This window comes from Prionailurus bengalensis, chromosome C1 (genome assembly GCF_016509475.1).
Source record: "Prionailurus bengalensis isolate Pbe53 chromosome C1, Fcat_Pben_1.1_paternal_pri, whole genome shotgun sequence".
NCBI classification, from domain to species: domain Eukaryota; kingdom Metazoa; phylum Chordata; class Mammalia; order Carnivora; family Felidae; genus Prionailurus; species Prionailurus bengalensis.
Window position 1 is genome coordinate 29,141,956 of NC_057345.1, and position 21,870 is coordinate 29,163,825.

The 21,870-nt window shown below is 49.9% G+C and overlaps 1 protein-coding gene across 1 annotated transcript in view; it reads right to left on the reverse strand.

Annotated features, from left to right (window-relative positions):
- EPHA10 (EPH receptor A10) overlaps positions 1 to 20,491 on the reverse strand; it is a 39,426-nt gene extending 18,935 nt beyond the window's left edge. Inside the window, exons 1-5 of the mRNA XM_043574529.1 lie at positions 20,253 to 20,491; positions 18,280 to 18,344; positions 16,885 to 17,563; positions 10,745 to 10,900; positions 9,885 to 10,235 (exon numbers count right to left, since the gene is read on the reverse strand). Of these exons, the coding sequence (XP_043430464.1) occupies positions 9,885 to 10,235; positions 10,745 to 10,900; positions 16,885 to 17,563; positions 18,280 to 18,344; positions 20,253 to 20,358 (1,357 nt within the window). The 5' untranslated portion in view covers positions 20,359 to 20,491. The remainder of the gene's footprint in view (positions 1 to 9,884; positions 10,236 to 10,744; positions 10,901 to 16,884; positions 17,564 to 18,279; positions 18,345 to 20,252) is intronic.
- Between the last annotated feature and the right edge of the window lie 1,379 nt (positions 20,492 to 21,870).

Here is a 21,870-nt window from a genome sequence, read left to right on the forward strand (position 1 = left end):
GGAAATGACTTTAAGTGTCTGTTGATGGATGAATGAATAAAGAAAAGAAAATGATATATATAAAGGGATGTTATTCAGCCCATAAAAAAAGAAATTGTGCCATCAGCAAAAACATGGGTGAACCTTGAGGGCATTATGTTACGTGAAAGAAGGCAGACAAAGACAAATACTGCATGATCTCACTTATATGTGGAATCTAAACAACCTACATTCATAGAAACAGAGTAGATTGGTGGTTGCCAAGGGCTAGGAGCTGGGGAAATGGGAGACGTTGGTCAAAGGGTACAAACTTTCAGTGAGAAGACGAATAAGTTCTAGAGATCTAATGTACAGCATGGTGACTAGAGTCAACAGTACTGTATTGTAGGGGCACCTGGGTGGCTCAGTCCATTAAGCTTCTGACTCCTGATCTCGGCTCAGGTCATGATTTCACAGTTTGTGGGTTCGAGCCCCACATCGGGCTCTGTGCTGACAGTGCAGAGCCTGCTTGGGATTCTCTCTCTTCCTCTCTCTCTGTCCCTTCTCCGCTCACTCTCTCTGTCTCAAAATAATTAAATAATAAAAATTAAAAAATAAATCTTAGGGGCGCCTGGGTGACTCAGTCGGTTGGGCATCCGACTTCGGCTCAGGTCGTGATCTCACAGTCCGTGAGTTCGAGCCCAGTGTTGGGCTCTGTGCTGACGGCTCGGAGCCTGGGGCCTGCTTCAGATTCTGTGTCTCCCTCTCTCTCTATTCCTCCCCTGCTCATGCTCTGTCTCTCTCTGTCTCAAAAATAAATAAAAACATTTTTTAAAAAATCTTTAAAAATAACAATCTTGTATTGTATACGTGGAAATTGCTAAGAGACATCTTAAGTGTTCTCACGGCACACACTTCCGAGAGAAGATGCTGGAAAGGCAGCTATATAGGTGGTTTCAGGACTCACAAAAGGTATCTGGAAATGAGATGGAGACCCAACAGCCATCAGAAGGTGACTGGATGAAGCTTCCCAGGAGGAGGCACAGAAAGAGAGAAAGAAAAGCTTTTAGGAAACATACATTTAATTTAAGAGGCAGGTTAAGGAAGAGGAGCTTGAACACGACGAGCCAGAGAGAGAGCAGGAAAGCCAGGAGCAAATGAGATCACAGAAGCCCAGGGAAGAGAACATTTAAGAAGGTTCCCTCCTGAGTCTTCTGGTTATTAGCTTCCAGTCCACGAGCAAGAGACTCAGTTTCCTCATGTGTAGAATGGAAACAATTCTGACCTCATTAGGCTCGCTGTAAGAATTTTATAAAGTGATGTATATGAAGAGCTTAGCACAGTATCTGACACAGAGCAAGCGCTCCATGCAAGTTTACTAACTAGAAGAGCCAGCGGTTGGCAGTATCATTTGCTGAGAAAGGACAGGGTAAGACTAGGATTCAAAGCGCCCTCTGGCTTTAACAATGTGGAGGCTCCTGGTGACTTTGGGGGATTGAGGGGAAGTAGATACCAGGTGGCTATGGGACAGGGCCCATGCAGCTCACTCTTTGAAAAGTGCATGAACATGGCTTCCGGTTTTAAATGGTAACCACCTAGCAGCCCCCACCTGCAGTCTCTTCCCAATTCTGATGAAAACAGAAAGGTACAGAAAGAGTTGAAAACTCAGAACATCAACGTAAGCTAGTCTAGACAGCTGAATGCCAGAATGGGGGAGATATGCCACTCCACCTGTGAGAAAGCTGGTGGAACTGGACTGAAAAGTGCAATTGTCGTGAAGCCCCAGGCTATGCTGCCCACAGAGTGACACGGTCTCCCATCCTAAAAATAACCTGAAAGATTTTTGAATCCCTCCTCCCACTGTCTGACCCTTACAAAAAGGCAAGGTCTTTGTCAACAGGACAATGCACAGCCATCACTCTCCTGCATAGTTGCTTTGGAGGAAGAGTGTCCTTCCGTATCCCCCAGGAGTGCCTCTCGGCCTAAATCCACTGGGAGATGACAGCTGTCAGAAGAGACGTGGGTTCAAGGGGAGAGGAGAGAGGAAACGTCCCAGGATGGCACAGACCCTTGCAGATACAGATGGACAGCAGAGATAGGAAGAGGCCAGGAATGTCGTGTTTGGGAGCTACATTTGTTGAAAGCACTAGACGGCCATACAGAGGTAGGAGACGGTTCCATTTCAGACCCACAGAGATACGTTAGATGAAAGCCTAACAAATCCTGAGACCGGAGCTCAAAACCGAGCCCAATGCCCTCTCCTGCTGTAGGTGGATCTGTGATGAAATCCAGCCAGCGCCCACGGGGGACCGAGACCACAGCAGACACGAGTAGAAAACTATTCAACAGCCATGTCCCCCCTTCCTGGCCTGTGGAGCCCAACTTCTGATTCAGGGTCTACTGTCTCCCCCTGTAATTCCGATTGTTCTAAGACAGCTATGTGGACTCATTTCCTGTGCCAATGACTGCGGTCGGGCTTATCATCCAGTTCTGGCTGATGTAAGGAGAAAGCAGCTAAGGGGAGGACGGACTCTGGAAAAGGTTTCTTGTTCTTTTTTTTTTTTTTTTCAACGTTTATTTATTTTTGGGACAGAGAGAGACAGAGCATGAACGGGGGAGGGGCAGAGAGAGAGGGAGACACAGAATTGGAAACAGGCTCCAGGCTCTGAGCCATCAGCCCAGAGCCTGACGCGGGGCTCGAACCCACAGACCGCGAGATCGTGACCTGGCTGAAGTCGGACACTTAACCGACTGCGCCACCCAGGCGCCCCGGTTTCTTGTTCTTAAAATGATACCTACACGAAAGAAACAGTCCTTTTCTTCTGCTCTGGATGGTAAGGGTGTGATGTCTGGAGCTACTGCATCCAACCTGCCACCATGAGGGAGCCAGCCTATGTGACAAGGACGGCATGGCACAGTAGAAAGACACAAAGAACCTGGGTCCTTGAGGACCCCGATGAGCTACTGAAATAACCATGCTCTGACTCCACTCTTCGGTACACTGAGAAATCATTTTCAGCGAAACATCAGCTGGATTGAGATTTACTGTTACTTGCAGCTGAAAAGCCTTACAAACCAACCCAGAGGGCAATTCACACATGGGGTTTTTTGGCAAACACTAGCCATCTCCTTGTTCAAGAACAAGGAAAGAGAAAATGCCAAAAACATCAGGCATATGAGAAAAACATTTCAGAATAAATGAATGGTAATATTATTTCTGAAGATTCAGGAGGCGCAGCTTCTTAAGAGGGATTTAGTGTGACAGAGAAACAAGAAAGGCGACTGTCTGGCATCCTCGAGAAGATGAAAGAAAACACAGCCTCCGCAAAATGGGAGCAGAAGACCATGAAGGAACAACAGGCAGAGAAGAAAAAGAAAAAAGATGAGGCGAGGTAAAAGCGGAGGAGGTAAGCGAGGAGGCCTGTGGGGAAAGTACGTGTGCATTAGGAAAACTGAAATATTAAAAAAATTTTTTTTAACATTTATTTATTTTTGAGACAGAGAGAGACAGAGCATGAACGTGGGAGGGGCAGAGAGAGAGGGAGACACAGAATCGGAAGCAGGCTCCAGGCTCTGAGCCGTCAGCCCAGAGCCCGACACGGGGCTCGAACTCACGGACCGTGAGATCATGACCCGAGCCGAAGTCAGACGCTCAACCGACTGAGCCACCCAGGTGCCCCAGAACTGAAATATTTAAAACAAAATGCACTGCAGGGGCACCTGGGTGGCTCAGTGGGTTAAGCGTCTGACTTCGGCTCAGGTCATAATCTCACGGTCCGTGGGTTCGAGCCCCGCGTCGGGCTCTGGGCTGACGGCTCAGAGCCTGGAGCCTGCTTCGGATTCTGTGTCTCCCTCTCTCTCTGCCCCTACCCTGCTCACAGTCTGTCTCTCTCAAAAATAAATAAACATTAAAAAAAAAAAAGAAAATGCACTGCAAATACAAGGAATTTTAACAAAATCACAAGCAGAATGGAAACACCAAGCAGACAATAAGAAGAAACAGAATTGAATAATGTGTTTCACTTATATATGGAAAAAGCGAGAGAAAAACTACGGAACAAAAATAATACACAATGCTGTAGGGTAGCCAGGAAATAGTTAAAATGTTTACCATATCTTCGACAACAAAGAAAACTCAAGAACTACTTAAAAAAAGGAAAAGCTGTACAAACCTCTTTCTCTAAGCAGGGAGCAGTAAAATCAGAAACAGAAGAAAAGCAAATCGTCCAGAAATGAAAACACGTTCTCTAAAATAAATCTAGGCAAAACTACAATACTAGAAGAAAACACAGGTCTAAATCTCCATGACCTTGAACCAGGCAGTGGTTTCTTAGATACGAAACCACAGGCACGGGCAACCAAAGACTTCATCAAAATTTAAAACCTGGAGCTTCAAAAGGCACGGCTCAAAGCGAAAGGTGTCTGCCGGAGGCATGACGGGGAGCTGGGCAAAACAGGGGAAGGGGGTCAAAAGACACAAACTTCCAGTTATAAAATAAGGAAGTCCTGGGAGTGTAACGTACGGCATGGTGACTATCGTTACCGATACTATGCTGTATATTTGAAATTTGCTACGAGAGTAGGCCTCAAAATGTCTCGTCACAAGAAAAAAAAAATGTGTAACCACGTGTGGTGATGGAAGTTTACTAGACTTGCGGTGGTTCTCGTTTCACGATATATACAAATACGACTCATTACGTTGTACCAGAAACAGACATTAGGTTATATGTCAATTATACCTTGATTTTCTTTTTCAAAAAGTGACCGACAACCCACAGAGTAGGAGAAAATATTTGTAAATCATATATTTGATGGGGGTTGTTATGTGTTGCACTGTGTCCCCCCCCACAAAGATATGTTGAGGTCCTAGCCCCCAGTAACTCTACAATGTGACTCCTTTTGGAAATAGGGTCTTCACAGTGAGATTCAAGTTAAAATGGGGTCGTTCAAGTTGGCCCTAATCCAATAGGAACGATGTCCTTATGGAAATTTGGACACAGAGACAGACACTCACAGAGGGGAGACAATATGAAGACACACAGGGAGAAGAGCCATGTGCCTGGAACAGGCATCTACAAGCCAAGGAAGACCAAGGACTGCCAGCAAACAGGAGGCTAGAAGCAAGGAAGGATCCTCTTCCGGAGCAGAGAGAGCATAGCCCTGCTGACCCGTTGATTTCTGACTTGTACCTTCCAGAAGTGTGAGACAAGAAATTTGTTTTAAGTCATCTAATTTTCAGTGCTTTGTTACAAAAGTCCTAGAAAACGAATACAAAGGTCTAATACCCAGAATACATACATACATATATATACGTATATATAATTTTTTTAAGTAGCTCATAACTCATTGGCAAAAAGAAAACCCAGCATATGAAGAGATGTTCAGCATCTCTAGTCATTAAAGAAATGCAAATCCAAACCACAGGGAGATACTGCTTCACATCCCCTAGGGTGGTTGTCATCAACAAAACCAGTAACAAGTGTTGGTGAGGATGTGGAGAGACTGGAACCCTTGCACACCGCTGGCGGGAAGGTAAAATGGCGCTGCTGCTTTGGAAAACAGTTTGGCAGATCCACAAAAAGTTAATCAGTTCCAGAAGAAGATAAAAAGCCAACCGTACGTCTCAGTTCTAGAGGCTGGAAATCCCAGATCAAGATGCTTACAGATTTGTTTTTAACTATTTTTAAAAAAAATTTTAATGTTTATTTACTTTTGAGAGAGAGAGAGAGAGAGAGAGAGAGAGACAGAGTGTGAGCAGGGAAGGGGCAGAGAGAGGGAGACACATAATCTGAAGCAGGCTTCAGGCTCTGAGCTGTCAGCACAGAGCCCGATGCTGGGCTCAAACCCACAAACTGTGAGATCATAACTTGAGCCGAAGTCGGACGCTTAACTGACTGAGCCACCCAGGCGCCCCAAGATGCTTACAGGTTTGTGTCCATAGTACTCTGGTAGGGTTTCTCCTCCTGACCTACAGACACCATTTCTTGCTGTGTCCTCTCCTGGACTTTCTTTTGTGTGCACAGAGCAGCTCTGGTGTCCTATGGGACCAGGGCCCCGTCCTTAACATCTCGTTAAACTTACTTACTTCTAAAGGCCCTATCTCCAAACACAGTCACATTGGGAGTTGGGGCTTCAGCATTATGAATTTGGGGAAGACGCAATTCAGTCTGTAACATCGTATGACCTAGCGATTTCACTCCTACACATACACTCAAAAAAAGTGAAAACATGTTTCTACAAAAACATGTACATGGATATGCATAGCAGCATTAGTCATGATAGCCAAAAAGCAGACACAGCCCCAAGTCCATAAACTGATGCATGGATAAACAAAATTGTGGTATACAATGGAATATTACTCAGCCATATAAAGGAATAATATACTGATACATGGACAAACCTTGAAAACATTACGCTAAACAGACAAAAAAGGCAGACACAAAAATTCACATGTTGTATAATTCCATGTATCTGAAATGCCCAGAATAATCAAATCTATAGAGACAGAAAATAGATTAGTGGTTAGAGGGTGCTAGAGAGGGCAGGAGGAATGGAGAGAGTAACTATTAATGGGTTTCTTTTGGGGGTGATGAAAATGTGGGCTGCACAACCATGTGAATATATGAAAAAGCACCGGATTGTATACTTCAAAAGGTATGTGAAATTTTAGGGCATGTAAGTATCTCCAAAAAAAGTGACAATACTAATGAGATGTATGATGTATAAAAACATACTGGATGTGACCAAAGTTATACTCAGAGGAAAATTCATAGGCTTAAAATATTAAAACTAAGCACTGAACTCATCTAAAAAAAGGCTTCAGGAAAGCAAGAGGGTGGTATTAATAAAGATAAAATCATAAAATAAATGACAAAAGTACAGAACACTGGAATCGATTAATTCAAGAACTGATTGTCATAACCAGTAAAATAAACTTCCAGCAAGGATAATTAATTAAAAAGAAATCACAAGCACATAACATGAAGAAAGAAAAAGCACAGTTACACAGATACTGAGGAAAGTTTTAAAACGTTTGTCTCTAGGCTACTGAATTAGAAAAATATCAAAATATTTGCTACGAAAACACAAATTAACAAAACTCATTCAAGAAGTATGGAAAAGATTGGGAATATCATTAAAATTTCCCCCAAAGAAAGTGCAGGCCCCCAAAAGCAGTTTTGCATGCCTTCAAAGAATGATAATTATGCTATTTAAATTGTTCCAGAGCAGAGAAAAAGAAGAGTTTTTTTCTGATGCCTTTTCCAAAGCCGGCAAAACTTGACAAATGCTAAAACTTGACAAAGAACACAATAAAAAAAGCACTAATCTCTCTTGTAAATGTACACGGAAAAATATTAAAATATAACCAAATTAATTCAGCAAAATATTCGAAGAATAATACACTCACATACAGTAGGGTATAATCTAGGAGTGCAAAAAGAGCTCACACTGAAAAATCCATGAATAGAATTCATCATGCCAACAGCTCAAAGGAGAAAAAACATTTGGTCATCTTGAAAGATGCTGAAGAAGCATTTTATAAAATTAACATTCCTGATTTTTTTTTTAAGTTCAATAAAAAACGAAAACATTCTGGGGCACCTAAGTGGCTCAGTGGGTTAAGCGTCCAACTTCGGCTCAGGTCACGATTTTGTGGTTCCTGAGTTCAGACCCCACATCAGGCTCTGCGCTGACAGCTCGGAACCTGGTGCCTGCTTCAGATTCTGTGTCTCCCTCTCTCTCTGCCCCTCCCCCACTCACACTCGGTTTTGGCCTCTCAAAAATAGATAAACATTAAAAAAAAAAATTTTTTTTTTTTAAGTGAAAACATTCTATGGCCAAGGGGCTAAAAGCATGGGGAGCTCTGGTGGTTGACAGACCTGAGTTCAAAGATGGGTGTCTACTTACTAGCTGGGTGACTTTAGACAATTCACTTGTCCTCTTAGGCCCCAGCTTCCTCATTTGAAAGATGATTAGGGGCGCCTGGCTGGTTCAGTCGGAAGAGCCAGTGACTCTTGATCTTGGGGTTGTGAGTTCGAGCCCCACATTGGGTGTAGAGATTACTTAAATATTTTAAAAACTGAAAGATGATTACCATTCCATTTAAACGAATGAATGTAGGGGCACCTGGGTGGCGCAGTCGGTTAAGCGTCTGACTTCAGCCAGGTCACGATCTCGCGGTCCGTGAGTTCGAGCCCCGAGTCAGGCTCTGGGCTGATGGCTCGGAGCCTGGAGCCTGTTTCCGATTCTGTGTCTCCCTCTCTCTCTGCCCCTCCCCCGTTCATGCTCTGTCTCTCTCTGTCCCAAAAATAAATAAACGTTGAAAAAAAAAATTTAAAAAAAAATAAATAAATAAACGAATGAATGTAGAAAATCATATTGCAAGTTTCAGCACCAAACACAGAGCAGCATTCAATCAGCGGAAGCTTAGTATTTTTATTAATAAAAGGAAACAGTATCTCAACACGATTTTTAAATCCATCTATATCAAAATAGGATGTTAATATGAGATACCAGATAAAAATCTCATATCACATATATTATACAAAAGGGATTTTATAGTAGATAGTTCTACATATGGATAGAGAGATAAGAAAAAAATGTGGAAGGATACACTCCAAGATATTAATAGTTGTATATCTCTGGGTAATAGGATTATGGGTGCTTTTTTCTTTCTCAATATTGATTTTTTATTGCATGTAAATGCAATAGCAAATGTTAAGTCATAATCGAGATAGTAAAAAACAGAGCAAAACAGTTATTCCAAAAAACCAGACAAATTGGAAATCTCTCCCAAAAGGCAGAGAAAATGGATTAAGAGCTAAAAATGATAAAGCGAGTGACAAGATTTGAGAATCAGAAAATGGATGTACAACCTAAGGCTTAGAGAGATTCTTAAGAGAGATATTGGAAGCTATCAGAATTTCTAGTCAAAGCAATAACTGAAAAAAAGTTTTCCCCAGGAATACCCAAAAAATGTGTGCAGATCACAAGTTTTACTATGTACCAGCCAAACTCAATGGAAAGAGTTCAATATTGGTCAAGTTTTATTTTCACTAGTAGGTGAAAGAATCACACACACACACACACACACACACACACACACACACACACACGCTACTTACACAAGAATAAAAATCACCCTGGCCTCAGATTTCTCTGCAATACAACTGCCAGAAGACGGGGAAGTCGAGTCACAAAGCAATCACATCTCAGGTATGAAAAGGCTCAGAAACCACACGCACTTTCTTGAAGGATTGCGCGAAGGTGCACCCCAGCTGGGTGAAAGACAAGTAAAAGTAATTTTCGAGAGTGGGGATGGTGTAGCCTAAAAGGAGTGGAGGTCATCATTTACTCCTCTCTAGTCTAGACTCAGAAATGTGACCGCTCCGTGTTGACTAGTGACTTCTATCGTCCCTACGGTCTGACCCTAAGTGCTTCCTTGCTCTTCTCCGGGACCAGGAAACAGGGTGACCGATGCTGCAGGGATGGAGGCTGGGGGCTGGGGGCGGGGGGGGGGGAACAACACGACAGAACCCCTCTTTCTGAGACAGTAAAGGAGGAGAGACGACTCTGCCCTTCCTGCTGAAATTTTTAAAAAGGGACAGCAAAAGGTGGCGGGGCTCTCCGCTCTTTCCCGCGGGAGATGAGAGGCAGGGCAGCCGCGAGCTGGGTGCGGTGCCAGGCTCTCTGCGAGGTCGGGAGCAGGGGCGCCCACTGCCTCCCGCGGACTCCCGGAAACGCCCGCAACCGCTCTGGCCCCGCGGCACCGCGTCACCCGCGTCCTCAGTCCCTCCCCCGGGGCCCTCGGGCAGGGCTGGCCGTCTGCGGGGGGTCCCCGCCGTCAGGGACGTCGGTGGGGGCCTCGCCTCCGGGGGAGACGCGGGGAGCCCGCTCTAAGCGGAGAGGGGCGCGGGCGGCCTTACCCCCGGGCCCGGTGGACACGGTGACCTGCGCGTAGGTGGCTCCCGCGGCGGCAGCCGGGCCCGACACGCCGTTGAGCGCCGCCACGCGCACGGTGTAGCGCGCCCCGGGCCGCAGGTGGAGCAGCGTGGCGGCGCGCTCCCGCAGCCCGGCCTGGCGCGGCACGAAGGCCACGCGCGGCCCGCACGGCTCGCACGCGCCCGCCGGGCCCTCGCGGCCGCAGCGCAGGCACAGCAGCGAGTACGTGACGTCCGAGCGGCCGCCCGAGTCGGCGGGCGGCAGCCAGCGCAGCCTCAGCGCCAGCGGCGAGCGGCTCAGGCTGTACTGCAGGTCCCGCGGCGCCGACGGCGGCCCTGGGGGGCGGGGCGAGCCGGGGCGGGGTGGGGGGGGAGGGGAGGTTAGTGAGGGGGGACAGAAGGGGCGTGGAGGTGGGGGGGAGGGACTGGGGGGTAAGTGAGGCCATTGATGGGGGAGAGACGGAAGGGGGCGTGGGGGCCAGTGAGTGGGGGGAGGGCCAGGGAGGTGGGAGGAGGTTAGCGAGCGGACGGGAATGGGGTTGCGGGGCGCAGCGCTGAGTGTGAGGGGCGGGAGCCCCCCTCTGGCCGGGGCGCAGGGTGAGGTGAGTCCACTCCACGAGAAGCCGGCCTCATCCCAACGTCCTCTGGACTCTTGCCCTGGTTCTTCCCACCCAAGGCCCGGGCCCCATCCCCACCCCCGGCTCCCCTCCCTCCACCCCGCCGTCAGGGTCGTGAGCCCTTCCCACGCTCACCAGTGCGGAGCCCCCTGCCCTCAGCAACCCCTCCCCCACGCCTTTATTGACTCCCCCTCCCCCTCTGCGAACGCCTTCTGGAGGGGCACTCACGGGTGCAGGAGGCCGACGGCGGGTCGGTGGGCGAGCGCGCGTAGCTGTCCTGGCACACGCAGAACGTGGAGGCGTTTTCCAGGGCCCGGCTGTGCTCTGGGCACGGGGAGCAGAGCGGCCGGCGCGAGGACAACTTGTAAAACCCTGGGGGACAGGCTGCGGGGCGGAGCCACGTGAGGAGGGGTCTCCTCCACAGCGTGTCTCTCCCCCCACCTTCCTGCCTGCCTCATTGGGGTGACTTTAAGTCCCGGAACTGTGCCCGGAAGGGAGTCTCAGCTAGTCCAGTAACAGCCACGTGGGATGGCAGCTCCCGACGTAACCCAGGGCTACCTAACCCTTAGCGAGCGCTTTATGTGTGCAGAACACTAGCGTTTTACCTTTAGTAATTCGTTTAATCCTCCCAACAGTCTGTGAGGTGCGTCCTTTATCGTCATCTTTTTAAATGAGGGAACTAAGGCTCAGAGAGGTTCAGTAACTCGCCCAATGACCCACAGCTAGTAAATGGTGGGATTCCAGCCCAAGCAGACAGCTTTCGGAGCCCGCACCATGCTGGCCTAATTAATGCCCACTGGAAGAAAATAAGCCACACTCTCCAGTCTTGATGTGAGCCCAGAAGAGAGGTGCCTCCAAGGGGTATTTCACAGCTACCCAAGGACAGACACCCACACACTTACAGTGACACACACACTCACTGTTGTCAGAGCCCATCCTCCCACCACTACCATGGGGGGTTCGTGGCATCACAAATCCTCAACTGATGCACTTGGTTCCAGTTTGAAAGTGGAGCCAGCCAGGTGTGGGGGCTGGGGGCGGAGGGTGAGAGTAGACTGAAGGAAGGTGAAGTTTCTCTACTTTTGGTCTGGACACCCTCCCCAGTTACTTACTTTGCTTCTGTCACTTCTCCGGGCTCACCCAGAATGCAGGTTGTTAAGAGCACAGGCTCTTTATATCCGAACAGCCTGGGTTTGTGCCTGGGTTGTTTACCACTTACTTGCTGTTGGCCTTGGGCAAATTGGTTGACCTCTCTGAGCCTCGGGTAGAATACCCACCTCAAAAAGGTTGTTGGAGGATTAACTGAGGTGAAGTGTAAGCCGCTTAGCCCGGCACAGACAACACGTACACAACAGTGGTAGTAATTACTGTTCTTCCGTCACAGGCCTGAAGTGGAAACGGCTGAACGCCCACTCGAAAAAATGTCTCACCAGCTGGGCCAGGTGGCAGGGAGGCAGTGGCTCCTGGCCCTCCTCTCAGCTTCTGGGTGGTTCTCACCTCCCTCCCTGCACCCACCAGGCCTTCTTGCTAGTTTAGCTGGTTCTGGAAGGCTGGCTGCTCTCCAACCCCAAGAAGACACACACAGTACAACAGAGAGGATGCAGACTAGCCCTCAGGAAGGATTTTCAGCCTGTCTGGGAGAAGAGGGGAGTAAGCTGCGGGTTTCTCGTTATCTGGAAGGCTTAGGCTTTGGAGGTTCCACCTTGCTGAGTCCTGGGCAACACTGCTTTGGGCAGGGCCTGTGAAGCTTCAGAGGCTTTGGAAATAATCTGTCTTCAGAGCAGAGCATGGCACTCACTAACATGGTGGGCTGGTGACCAATGGCAACCCCCGCTGGGACTCGGATGGCCTGGGTTCCAGTGTTAGCTCTGCCCCTTTCTATGCCTCTCTGGCCTCAAGAAACCATCAGTCAAGTGGGGATGATAACCTTGGCCTGCCCACCTCTGTTGTGAAGTCAGAGTGGAGATCTGTCGGCAGGATTTCCCAGCAGTAGGGAAAAGTACCAGAGGCTCCCTTTCTCTGCGTGTTTGGGACATCCACTGTCCCAGAGATGTGTGTCCCAATGGAGACCGAGGTGGTTATCTCTACTTTGACAGACTCTGTTTAGAGGAGGTTTGTGTGGAGGCTCAGACTCATGAGAGCCTCTTGACTGCGGGCCCCTCTCTGTCTTCATCAAGGTCAGAGGCAAATGTCAGAGATCACCTAGTTCAACTCCCGCTGGCCCGGTCCTCCGGCACCTTTCCTAGAAGTAGCCACAGTCTCTGCTCAGAAATGGGGAGCCCACCTTCTTCTGAAGCTGCCTCTGCTGAGAAAGGGCTTCCTTATATTGAGTCCATATAAGCCGCCCTGTCTGTAACCCCCCTCTCCTGCCACCCCACCACAGGGTCTCTGTGTGCCCGGGGGAGCCTTAGAGAATATTTGCTTGGGTCCCCCTGCTCCAGGGCACTCCCACAGAGATCGGAAGACTCAGGTTGTACACCCTGATCTCCCCCACCCCCCAAAACCCTAGTGACCGGGAGAGGGTAAATAAAAGAGAGAAACAAAAGGGAGAGAGAACATCTTGGTTCTATCCCCTCCACATCGGTCTACCTTTAGAGAAGGCTCTGTACTCAGCTGTAGAAGGCACTGGAAGGCCTTCACTTTCTGAACACAAACCTGAGCATTTCACTTCCCTTCTTAAAACCCGCCAGCACCTCCCCAGTGCCAACCACCCCACCCTTGCCACACTGAACTCTTCTTTTCACACCTCTGGCTCTTGTCCTGTAATGTCTCACAGCCCTTTTCCCTTGGCAAACTCCTATGTTCCTCCAGACCCCAGTTCAAAATAATAACTCCCTTAAAAAATAAAAATAAATGAAAAAATAAATAAGAAAGAGAAGAAACAGGAAAAAAAAACACCTCGCTTATGAACCTCTCCCTGGCACCCTCCTCAGCTCCCCATTCCCCAAGGCAGAGATGATACCATTACAAGTGGCTTTTTGTCTGGTCTCAGCTTGAGTCAGAAGGAGGACTGGGTTCCTGAGCGTGTGTGTGTGTGTGTGTGTGTGTGTGAGAGAGAGATTGCCCAGAATGTGTATCCAAACCCCCTCCTCCAGACCCTGATCCATTCATTGGATGATTTTTTTTTTTTAGCATCTATGAGTCAGGTGCTCTGGAGCTAGGATCTAGAGACAGAGTGAATGAAACAGACCAGGATCCTACTGTCCACTGGTGCAGATGCCTTCCTCCCACGTCACAAGGAGAAGAGAGGCTGTCAGTTGGTAAGTCCCTCAATGTCCGGCCGTCAAACCGGCGAACCTCCCTCCACACCCATCTTTCTTCTCCCGTTCCTTCTAGACCTAGAGGAAAGGATGAGCCACCTCCTGTTGGAGGCTTCCAGCCCCTCCTCCTTCACTCTGGGTCCTGCCCCCTTCTCCTCCTCCCAGACTATCTTCCATCACTCACATGGTTCCTACTTCTTACATTGCTCCTTCTCTACTGCTTCCTCCCGGTGACAGAACAGAGGAATGGAGCGGTAAAAGTGGTCCATTTGGGGTGCAGGCAGGAAGGGCACGATGTGCGGAGTATTAAAAAACAATGAAACTGACGAAAACATGGCCCGATCTTGATTAGCAACAAGTGTCAGCAATTCTAAGCCATGTCTGTAATAAAATACATCCCCCCTGGGGCAGACCACTCCCACCACCCCCTGCTTGGTGCCCCACTGGCTCCTTCCCTCAGCATATAAATAAACAAGGCTCCCATCTACAGTCAAAATCTCCTCTCAACCCAATGTCTTTCTCAAGATACCACCTCCCTCTCCTCCCCTTTCCAATCCAGCCTCCCAGAGACTTTGTGTGTGTTCCCTACTCTAGCTCCTCAACTTCCTTCATCCCCCAGCCTCCTGGCAGCCTGGTCTCTCTCTCTTTTACTCAACAGAAACTGCTTTGGCCAGGGCCACCGGGTGGACATTGTCCAAACCTCACCTTACCTGACTGCTCACCAACACTATAAGCCGTTCCCTCCTGGACCCCTCCGCCTCCCTTGGCTGCCAGAAATAACACTCTCCTAGATCTTCCCCAGCCTCTGATTCTCCCTCAAGGTCCTTTTTTATGGGCTTTGATTCTCCTACTCCCCCTTAAACCCTTAAATACCGCTGTTCTATGAGGCTTCATCATTGGCCTTCTTGCTTCTTACCTCGCCTTGGTCTGTCCCAACCGTACCCACAGCTTCAAGTAGTATCTCTCTCTCTCTCTCAATCTCTCTCTCTATCTCTCTGTTGCTGAGCTCCAGACTCACTTTCTAGCTACCTCCACTTGATGCATCCCAGACACCACAGATTCGGTGTCCATCCATGTCCTGTGATCTCTACCCCAGCAAATGATCCTCTGTCCATCCAATCCCCTAGAAATAAATGAATCAAAAAGGACTCTTCTTTTCTCCTGTGTCACATGGTCACCAAGTGCTGTGGAGGCTGTCACATCCATCCTCATCTCTCAATGACCTCTGCTACCATCTCACTTCAGACCATGCGTTCTTTCTCCTGGACTGTTGTCCCATCTTTCTTATTTTCTACCCCTTAATCCTTCCTTCCTCAATTCTTTCTTTGTAATTACGGCTTGAGTGATCTTTTGAAAATACAAATCTGAACATGTCAGACCCCTGCTTCAAAGCCTCCCCATTGGTCAACAGCATATAGTCTCAGCACTTTATCCTAAAGTTCAAGGCCCTTCATGATTTGTTCCTGCCCCTCTCCAGCCCCATCAGCCCTCACACCCCCAAATGCCCTCTGCCCCCAGCCCCAGTCATGCTACATTCCCTCCTGCCTCCATGCTTCTGCAGACAGTCTCTTAAGTCAGAATGCTTTTATTTGCCTGGAAGAAAGGCCTTCTCACTGTCTCTCTCCACGCTTAGATTTGGGTTCTCCCTTCTCCAGGCTTCCTCAATTCTCTGTTGATATGTATCACACCCTATGGTAACCACTCCTTCACTCAATACATTTCCATTGGGCACTTATCACATCCTGTTATGGATACTGGGGCTGCTAAAATGTGATACAACCATTGCCTGAAGTCAGTCACTAGTCCAGTGGTGGAAACACACACAAGTAGATCACTACATAGCATGGGGTAAGTGCAGAAACAGAGATTGCAGTCAACTGTACTTAATTTTTTTTAAGCAACAAGTAGAGATTGCAATGGGTGCTGGAGAACAGAAGTGGATCCTAACCCTACTTGGAGAGTTCAGGAAGGTTCGTGCCTCCAAGTCCCTTACTAATCCATAAGTTCCCACCAGGAAAGAGATGGTGACATTCATCTAAATATATATAATAAACCCTCCCTACATGCGCTTGGCAAGTTCTCAACTCATATCGAATGGACAGTCGAACAAAGGAGTGACATTAAGTTGAGTCATTTCCTCCTCTGTCTTCCCACCTCTATATTAATCCCTCCATTGGATCACATATCACCTTGTGATTTTTCAATTTTTATGTTTTCCATCTATAGAGCTTCTGAAGAGTTGAGACTATCTCTGACTCATTTCTGTTGTCCTGGCACCCAGAAAAGGACGTGGCTTAGCAGAAGCCTCTCTTGATCTGTCTACACTAAGGGCACACATCCATACCCCATCTTTACCCTCAGTCCTCAGAGCCACAGATAGGGGAGAAAAGGAGAGGTCTGGCCCAGTGCCCACACAGACCTGAGAACCCAACAGAGCCCCCACATGAAGGGTCTCCCTCAGGGGGCACTTTGACTCACAGTTCTAAGAGTTGGGTGGGATCTTACTAGTCATCTAGCACAACCTCTCAGTCTTTCTCTCCAGCTCAAGAATCCCCCTGCCAGACTCTGACTTGTATATTATCAGTGACAGGGAGCTCACTATCATGTAAACAATCCCCCTAGTCCATAGCTAGTAGAGTTGGGCTGCTGTATCATTTTTCTTTATGCATACGGGAGGCAGCATGGCGTAATAGAAAGAAGTTGGCAGTTGCGCAAATCTGGTTCGAACCCTTGTTCCCCATTTACTAACTTTGCAAGCGAGGTGCTAATCTCTCTGAGCCTCCGTTTCCTCATCTGTGAAATAGGGATACTGGTGACTTACTTTATTGCCAAGAATAAATGAGACATCCTTTGCGAGGTGCTCATCATAGTGCCTGAAATATAAGCCCCTAATAACCCCTTATATGGAGTCAAATTCACCTCCTCGTAACTTCGTTCAGTGGTCCTGGCTGGACCCACTGGAAAGCTCCACAGAAGGTCAGGGCTCTGGGCTCCACAGCCCACAGCTGCTCCACTCCTCCTCCTGCCTCTTTGATCTACGGCACACTCTCTCCCAATTGCCACCTGCGCGCTACGCCCCCACGCCACGCCCCCTCGTCCGCTGAATACCTTCACAGATGTCACCACGTTCCTGGAATCCCGCACTGCAGCTGCAGCGGCCCACGGGCACCAGCCATTCACCATCAGCGCCACAGTGCATGCGCGGGGGGCTGCCGGGCTCCCCTTCTGAGTGCGCCACGCACGTTCCCGTCACCTCCACCAGCGTGGAGAAGGCACTCTCAGCTGCGGTGGCTGGGAACGCCGCCAGGCCCCGCACCGTCGCGCGGCACTGCTTGTAGTAGACGCGCACAGAGACCAGCGCAACGCATGCGCCCACGTCCTGAAAGGCCAGGTGGAAACCCCGCCGGCTGAGCGGACCGATCTCTCGCACCTCTGTGTTCAGCTTCATCTTGCGCTCTCCCAGGTCGCCCTGCGTGAAGCTCTCATCTGCAGCGATTGTATCGATCTTGCGGGGCCGGCTGCCACCTGGGCGGGGACGCCCGCGGCCCAGGTCAGCCTCTGTTTCCAGGTAGTAGACGTTGAAAGTCTCCTTGCAGGTGCCCGCGGCGCCCGGGATGCTGCTGCAGTCGCGCAGTGTGAACTGCAGCTCCACGAAGATGCGCTGCCCGCGGCCACGGCTGATCCAGCCAGTTTGCAACCAGTTGTCCTGGTTGGGCTCCAGCACGTTGCACACCTGGTATGTGCGGATCGGACGGTCATGCTCGTCCACGCCGCTGATCTCCTCCCACTGGGGAGGAGAACAAAGATGTGGGAAGCTCAGAGCCAAGGCGCCCCCAGGAGGTGAAGCCCTGGTGGTGTCTAAAGCTGAAAAACCCCTTCCCCACCATCTCGCATTCCACACACACCCCATCCCCCTGAAATTATAAGATGCAGAGCTGGGAGAAACGTTGGAGACAAAGAGTCCAACCCTTAATTTTATAGGTCGGGAAACTGAGGCTCCAGAAAGAGTGATTTGACTGGATATGAACATCGAATTAACAGCAGAGCTGGGAATGGTGTCTGAAGTCTCCCGGCTCTCCACCAGGTGCCCACACGGGGACCAGGCTGCAGTCATACAGCCACATCTGCCCACCCCCACCAAGTTTCTAAGCCACTTTCAGGATTTTAAATCTTGCTCCTTCTGTCAATCCATCAATCAGCAACACTGCTTGGAGGACCTGCTATGCGCAAGACACTGTCCAGCATTGGCTCAGCTAGATGACACATTTCTGTTGCTAGACACAGTCGGTTTTCCCCTCACTATCTCTCTTTTTTTTTCTTTTCTTCTTAGACTGACTGAAGACTCAACGTTTTCTAATAGGCCACTCTGGCTTGAAGCCAGTGCCGCTGGAGATCACGTGCTCTGAGGAGCATTTTGATCTGCTGTAACCACAAAGAGCTAAAGGAATTGAGTCTCAGACCACCAGAAGATTCCTGGGAGAGGGAGAGAAAGGTTACACTTACCCCATTACTTGGCAGTGCAGTCCAGCCCAACTCAGCCTGGGAGGCTTTGGAATCCAGGAGGATGACTAGGGAGAGGAAGAACAGAGATGTCAGAAAGTCAGAAGGTCAGGAAGGTGGGAGGGACCCTTTTGTGAGTTCGTTGTAAACTTGCTGAGGGAGCAGAGACAAATTTTTCCCACCCCGTACCTTCCCATGAAGGCGTGGGGTGTGAGTAGCTTGAGTCCAGAAAGAGGTAGCCACAACAATTAGGCAAGGAGCCTGTAGCAGTTTCCTGTGGTTGCTGTAACAAATCATCACAAACTCTGTGGCTTCGAGTATCAATTACTTATTTATTCTCTTATAGTTCTGGAGGTCAGAAGTTGAAAATCAATTTCATTGGTCTAAAGTTGGGCTGTCAGCAGGACTGGTTCCATCTGTAGGTTCAGAGGGGAGAATCCATTTCCTTGAGGTTTTTCAGCTTCTAGTGGCCACCTGGATTCCTTGGCTTGTGGCATCCTCCTCCATCTTCAAAGTGCTTCACTCCAGTCCTTCTGTGATCAAGTTGCCTTCTCTCACTGACTCCTTCTGCTTCCCTCTTGTAAGGACCCTTGTGATTACATTGGGGGCCATCCAAATAATCCAGGATAATCTCCCCATCTCAGGATCCCTAACCACATCTGCAAAGTCTTTTGCATTTAGAATAAGATTGATTGGTTTTGGGGATGAATTAGGATGTGGACATATTTGGGGAGTCATTATTCAGCCTGCCAGAGTTCATGGAAGTACTCTTAAGATTGGCTCTAAGAAAGGAGTGGTGGTGTCAGTGAGCCCCCCTTTCCGCCTTCTAGGCTCCCTAAATTATGACTGCATGTCAAGAAGAGACAGAAAGTGAGCATATTAGAGGATTTCTGCATACATCCTGAATTCATTCATACTCAGGGGCTCATCTGAGGTCTGAAGCCACCAGGGATGGAAGAGACTAGAACCTTTTTAGTTTGACTCTTAGGGGCTCTGGGAAAAATGAGTGGACTCTGCCAGCAGCAGGAGAAATGAAAATTTCTTCTCTCCTGCTCTCCGTATCGGTCCCAAAGAAGCATTGGTCTGGATAGCACAGCAGCAGCTCAGAGACAGGAGCCCAGGCCATCTTGAAGTCTTGGAAGATTACAAATCTAGAGCTTAAGCAAGGGGGTGGGGCTCCAAGGTGAGGGTCTCTAAGAGGGTTGGCTCCAGAGGCATCAGCGACAGTAAGCAGGACCACCGACAGCTTCCTGATTTTGTTGTAACTGACAGCACATCGGAATTGCATATTGGCGTCAGAGATCCAGCGCCCCAACCCCCCGGTCAGCGCTTTAGATTCCAGCTCCTCAGGATTCTACACCTGGATATGACGCCTCTGGATTCAGTTGAGTGTACGGCTCCCCCAAATCCAGAGGCAAGGCGCGAGCCCTAGTACCGCAGGCAGCTCCAAGCCCAACAGCGCGGACCGCTTCGGGTAGTCTGCGCTCCAAATTCAGCACTGCGGACAGCTCCCTCGCCAGCACGTCGGGCTACTCCCGGACCCAGCCATCCCTCCCCTACCAGCGCTCCACCTCCTGCCTCGCGGTTCGGGCTCCATCCCGTCGTCCCGTACTTCGATCTCACCTCCACACCTCCCTGTCTCCTCTGCTCTCTTCATCTCCCTGCCCCCACACCTCCCACCTCCAATCGCTCAGCCTGTCCGTCTCACCGGCACCTGAACCGCCGCCTCTGGCTCTCACGATTCCTGGTCTCTTTCCTTCCCAGCCTTCCAGGTCTCCAGCCCGATCTCCTTAGCTACCTTTGCTTAGCTACCTTTTTCTCTGCCTCTTTAGTTCTTTGCTTCCCGCTGCCCGCTTGCCTCAAACCCCAATACAGACTCCAGTCTCTCTATACGATTCCTTCCCTCAGACCCCCAGTTCTCCAGCCTCCTATCTTTTGGCATTCCAAGCTCCAAGAACAGCCACCAGTTTGCTCACCTTCCTCGGCGATCCCGGGCCTCCCTGGTCCCAAAAGCAACGCCAGACAGAGCGGCATCAGGCAGACGAACAGGCGCAACGGATGTGGGCCCGCACCAGTCTCCATGGTCCGCAGACCGAGCTGTCAGTGCGGCGGCGGCTCAAGCCGCGCCAGCCCCAGCACCGCTGAGCAGTGCCCCCAGACCCTAGCTCCTTCTGGGGGCGGGATCTCGCTGGTTACCGTCATCCATGGGGACCAATCACTAGGCACCGCCGCGGGAAGTCCACCAATCCCCGCCAGCAGAGGGTGGAGGGGTGGAGTTTCATAGGCCAGGGGCGGAACGGCGAAATGGAGGGGGGAAGGAAGGGGTCCCGCCAATCTCCAAACGTGGGGGTGGGTAGCGCTGAACGCTGGTCTGGCTCCTGGGGAGGAGGATGAGCCGGCGACGAAGGTCCAGAGCGCAAAACCTTAGCCTCTCATTCCCGAGAAGTAGACAATGTGGGCGTGGCTTAAAGAGGGGCGAACCTCGGGGAGGCCGCGACACTTGCAGCCTCTGAGCTAGGCTGGAAGCTCCCTTGTTCCCAGGACTTTCAAGGGGTTTTGAAGCCTGATGTCCCGACCCCAAGCTCTAGGGAGCTCCTCTATCTACAAGCCCTTGGCTTCTTCCTGTGTCTGAGGCTCCTGGTGTCTTATGGCTCAATCCTGCCCTCTTCTCTCCCCGCCCTCCTCACACAACACACACACACACACACACACACACACACACACACACACCGGCAGGAGGAAGGGGCTAAGGCTGACCCTGGGAGCTACTCTAGAAAGGAGAGCAAAGTGGGAGACGGAGTCCCACCCTACCAGCAGCGCTTCCGAGGTTGGGAAACCATGTGGACGCCAGGATGGGGCGGTGGTAAATTTTGCATGAACGATCGGTTCCTCAGGTTCCTGCTCTTGCTGCCAGGACACAGGCAGCACTCTGCACAACTACCCTTTTCCCCAGTCTGCTCAGAGCCTGGAGTCTCCCCCCGCCCCCCCCCCCCCCCCGGCCTTGATAATCCCTCTCCGCCCATCCCAGGGGACTGGGAAGGAGCTCAGCGGCAGGGACTCCCAGGGGTCTGCGAAAGAGGCGGAGCAATCCTCGCGGAGTTCAGCCAGCCCTGGGGAAGCTGCAAGGAAACGTGGAACACGACCTCTATCTAGTGAAGGTCATTTATGTGCAAGCTGAGGGTTTAAGGCGTTGGTGGTGGGAAGGGCTGGAGCCCTCCAGGACGAGGGAGGCGGCTATTGAGCGCCACCATCTGGGCTGAACTTGAGCAGAGAAAGCTCCACCCACCCTGTGGCTTTTCAAAGCTCTTTTCTTGGGGGACCCAACACCGCTCCTTTATGGTGGCTAAAGCAGCCTGAAGAACCCTTGAAAATGAATGAGTCGTGTATCCCCATGACCTGCCTGGCCTGAGTGTACATTTTGTGTGTGTGTATGTATATGCTCCTTACCTTTCAACCAACACTCCCTGAGTGCCATGCTCTGTGCTGAAAATATCTGGGTGAATCTCTGTCTCTGCTACAATCCATACCTCCTTGGGGGTAATGGGTAATGAATAATGAAAATTGCTGGCATCGTAGACGACTGGCCACTTACAA